This window comes from Lactuca serriola, chromosome 9 (assembly GCF_051521515.1).
Source record: "Lactuca serriola cultivar US96UC23 chromosome 9, Lser_US96UC23_V15, whole genome shotgun sequence".
Lineage (NCBI taxonomy): Eukaryota > Viridiplantae > Streptophyta > Magnoliopsida > Asterales > Asteraceae > Lactuca > Lactuca serriola.
In genome coordinates this window covers 200,640,112-200,643,067 of record NC_136416.1, presented here as the reverse complement: position 1 = coordinate 200,643,067, position 2,956 = coordinate 200,640,112, and the positions used below count along the sequence as shown (strand labels likewise).

At 38.5% G+C, this 2,956-nt stretch overlaps 1 protein-coding gene across 1 annotated transcript; it reads left to right on the top strand.

Moving 5' to 3' along the window:
* The first annotated feature begins 94 nt into the window (after positions 1-94).
* AGP9 (arabinogalactan protein 9) lies at positions 95-2,178 on the top strand. Its single transcript, XM_079019893.1, has 2 exons — positions 95-721; positions 1,901-2,178. Exons 1-2 carry the CDS (start codon positions 203-205, stop codon positions 1,973-1,975), a joined length of 594 nt encoding a protein of 197 aa, XP_078876019.1. The 5' UTR covers positions 95-202; the 3' UTR covers positions 1,976-2,178.
* Positions 2,179-2,956: the final 778 nt, after the last annotated feature.

Genomic DNA, 2,956 nt, shown 5'->3' with positions numbered 1-2,956 from the left:
TCTCAACAAACTGCTGTTGTAACCTAAAATATCGTGAGCCCCACCACACCAGAACAAGATCAAGACCCTCCCTATATATAAATATTACCCTGCTTTACTCTTCCTAACACACTTTTACATTAACACTTCCCACTTTGTATCCATACCTTCATCTTCAACCATTTAGGTTAACATATACCACCATCAGCGGCGCACGTTAACCATGGATCGCAACGCCGTCTTCCTCACGGCTTTCATCTGCATTGTCATCTCCTCCGTCGGCGGTCAATCTCCCTCTTCCTCCCCCACCACTTCCCCACCACAAGTCGTCGCATCTCCTCCTCCTACCACCACCGCTCCCCCACCTCAAGTCGCATCTCCACCAACCTCCACTCCTCCCCCTGTAGCCGCACCTCCCACCGTTGCCTCACCACCACCAACTACTCCTCCTCCTGTTGCTTCACCACCACCGGCTACCCCTCCTCCTGTTGCATCACCACCTCCAGCTACTCCTCCTCCTGTTGCATCACCGCCACCAGCTACTCCTCCTCCTGTCGCCTCACCACCACCTGCTCCACTCGCTTCCCCCCCTGCTCCTGTCCCCGTTTCATCTCCCACTCCTAGTGTGACTCCGACGGTTGCTCCTTCTCCTTTACTTTCAAGCCCACCGGCACCTCCCACCGGTGCTCCTTCTCCTTCTCTAGCCACCGATCTATCTCCGGCACCATCTGCTACCGATGTGGTACGTACACTTTCCCTTATACTGGCTAGATCTGGTTCTACACTATTTTAACCACAAAATCTTTATTAAAATTACTTCCCTTATAATAATGTCTCAACACTCTAAGTAAACCGCGTATATTAGTTAAAATCCACTTGTTATCGTGCGCTAGCATTAGATCTGAGCTAATTTTTTTTTTTAAATTTCGATTCCCCTTTGATTATTTTGTTAACAACCGTGAACTTACTGAAGTCAACTTCAACTTCAAATCAGTATGTACTGGATCTATAGTGTATAGTGTGTGAGATTCTTGATTTGTGCATGCTCACGATAGCCATGGGTGGCAAAATTGTGTATCAGGCTAACATGAGCCGGGTGTTGGCATATCGTATCTTGGGCTTTTTGTCTTTGAGGTAGTGATCACGTGTGTCTTGTTTTTTAGGCATCCGAGAATACTTACAAATGACATTAATGAACGGTGTATTGTCTTATTGCACTTGGGCCCCTAAAAAAAGGCTGGTGTAATTACACAAATCAAGAAAAATAAAGTTAAAGCGTGTTGGGAGAAATAAAATTAGCTGTTAGAATTATTTCCCAATACAATAACTATTTAGATATAGTTCATGGATTTGTACACAATTCTACAATCATTTTTTTCTCAAAAGATTTTTATTTAATAAAATAGAGCAAGTGAGATCTAAAACAAAAGGATCATAGATCTCCTTCATATATGTCTTTGTTTCTCTCTCCTGAAGGATAACCATGGGAGATCTTAAGCCAAAAGGATTTCAAATGTTAGTATTAATTAATGTGTACAAACAACAAACATCCAAATTTAATAATCCCTAAAAAGATTTAAAAGCTTTGAGATTAGCCCATAAAGGACAACAAGAACCAATGCTAGATCCCAACTAATTTATTTATTTATTTATTGATAATGTACTATCATAAGTTAAGCAGTTGGAACTTTGTGTACCATTTGATTTTAATGGTATTTTGTAAAAAAAAACGTGTAGTTCGTTAACCAAATATGGTACTTTTTAAAACAATAATGTTTTATAAAAAACAAATAGTTTGTTATCCGTTTATGATATTAACTCTTTTGTAAATATACCACCAAAAAACTGTGCATGATTATGAACAAAAAACGGTGAGATTGGTCATATTTTTGTGATCTGACTTTTGGCATTGATATTGCAGAGTGGCGTAGAAAAGATGGGTTCAATGGTTGGGAGCATTGTTTTTGGATGTGCTCTTGTTTACTCGTTATTCTAGAGATTGATGGATATTTTTATGGAATTGAGATGGGTTCTATATAGTTTTCGGGGAGTATGGTTGAATGCTTTTGCATTGTATTTGGAGTAGCTATATACATTCTTTTTGGGGGATGATGATGTTTCTTGTAATTTTGATTCTGATATTATTGTGGACGACTTATATTGTTTTCATTTATGCTACTTTATGATCTATTTTGGAAAGGAATTGTCATATGAGTTGTGTGTGTGGGTTGAGTTGCTCATACATGTTTCTTAAAGTTGCAATCTACATCATACACGACAGTTTTAAATAAGTTCTTTAAAATAATTGTGTTTGTGAAAAGTTGCTCGAAAAGAAACTGAGAGTTTCTGGTTAGAAAAGTAGGATCGAATATCAAAACTAATTTGTATAATCTTAGTGCTTGTGTATCAAAATATTTTCCAAAATCTGTAATTCCAACTCTAATACATGTAGTATTATGAAAGCAGATTTGCGATGATTAAAAAAAAAGCACAATTTGGATTTTGCAAAGTACAAAATATATTACTTTTGTTTTATGTGAAAAAGTGTCTCCGTGAGAGCTAAAAAACCGAGATCAAAATACAGAATACCTTGTAGAGTAACTTTATGTGAAGAAGTTTGTCATGAATTTATACAAAGACCGATAGTTACTTTTGGTTATCTAGCGGGGAAAAGTTGGTTAGACTTTGGTGTACAGATCTTGTTTTGTGAGCCCCGCACAATGTATCACCGTTTTGATCATGCCTATCTCTACCATTGGACACTGTCATGGATGATGCCACTTGGAACAACATGGGGGGTGCTACCATGGATCGTTGTGTTCCCTGTGGTCATGTTAGCTTATGTGAGCATGATTTTGTGCCTCTCAAGCTCACAACACAACTAAAGCTAACATAAACTTGTCTCGCGCAATTTAGAGATTGTTCCGTAGAGACAACATCAACTTGGAGCAAAATATAGATTGTTCCATAGCCGATA

Bases quoted from the DNA above. Each gene is read 5' to 3' on its own strand.
- AGP9 (XM_079019893.1), top strand. From the start codon at position 203: ATGGATCGCAACGCCGTCTTCCTCACGGCTTTCATCTGCATTGTCATC. The intron at 722-1,900 runs GTACGTACACTT...TTGATATTGCAG, and splicing joins CACCATCTGCTACCGATGTG to AGTGGCGTAGAAAAGATGGG.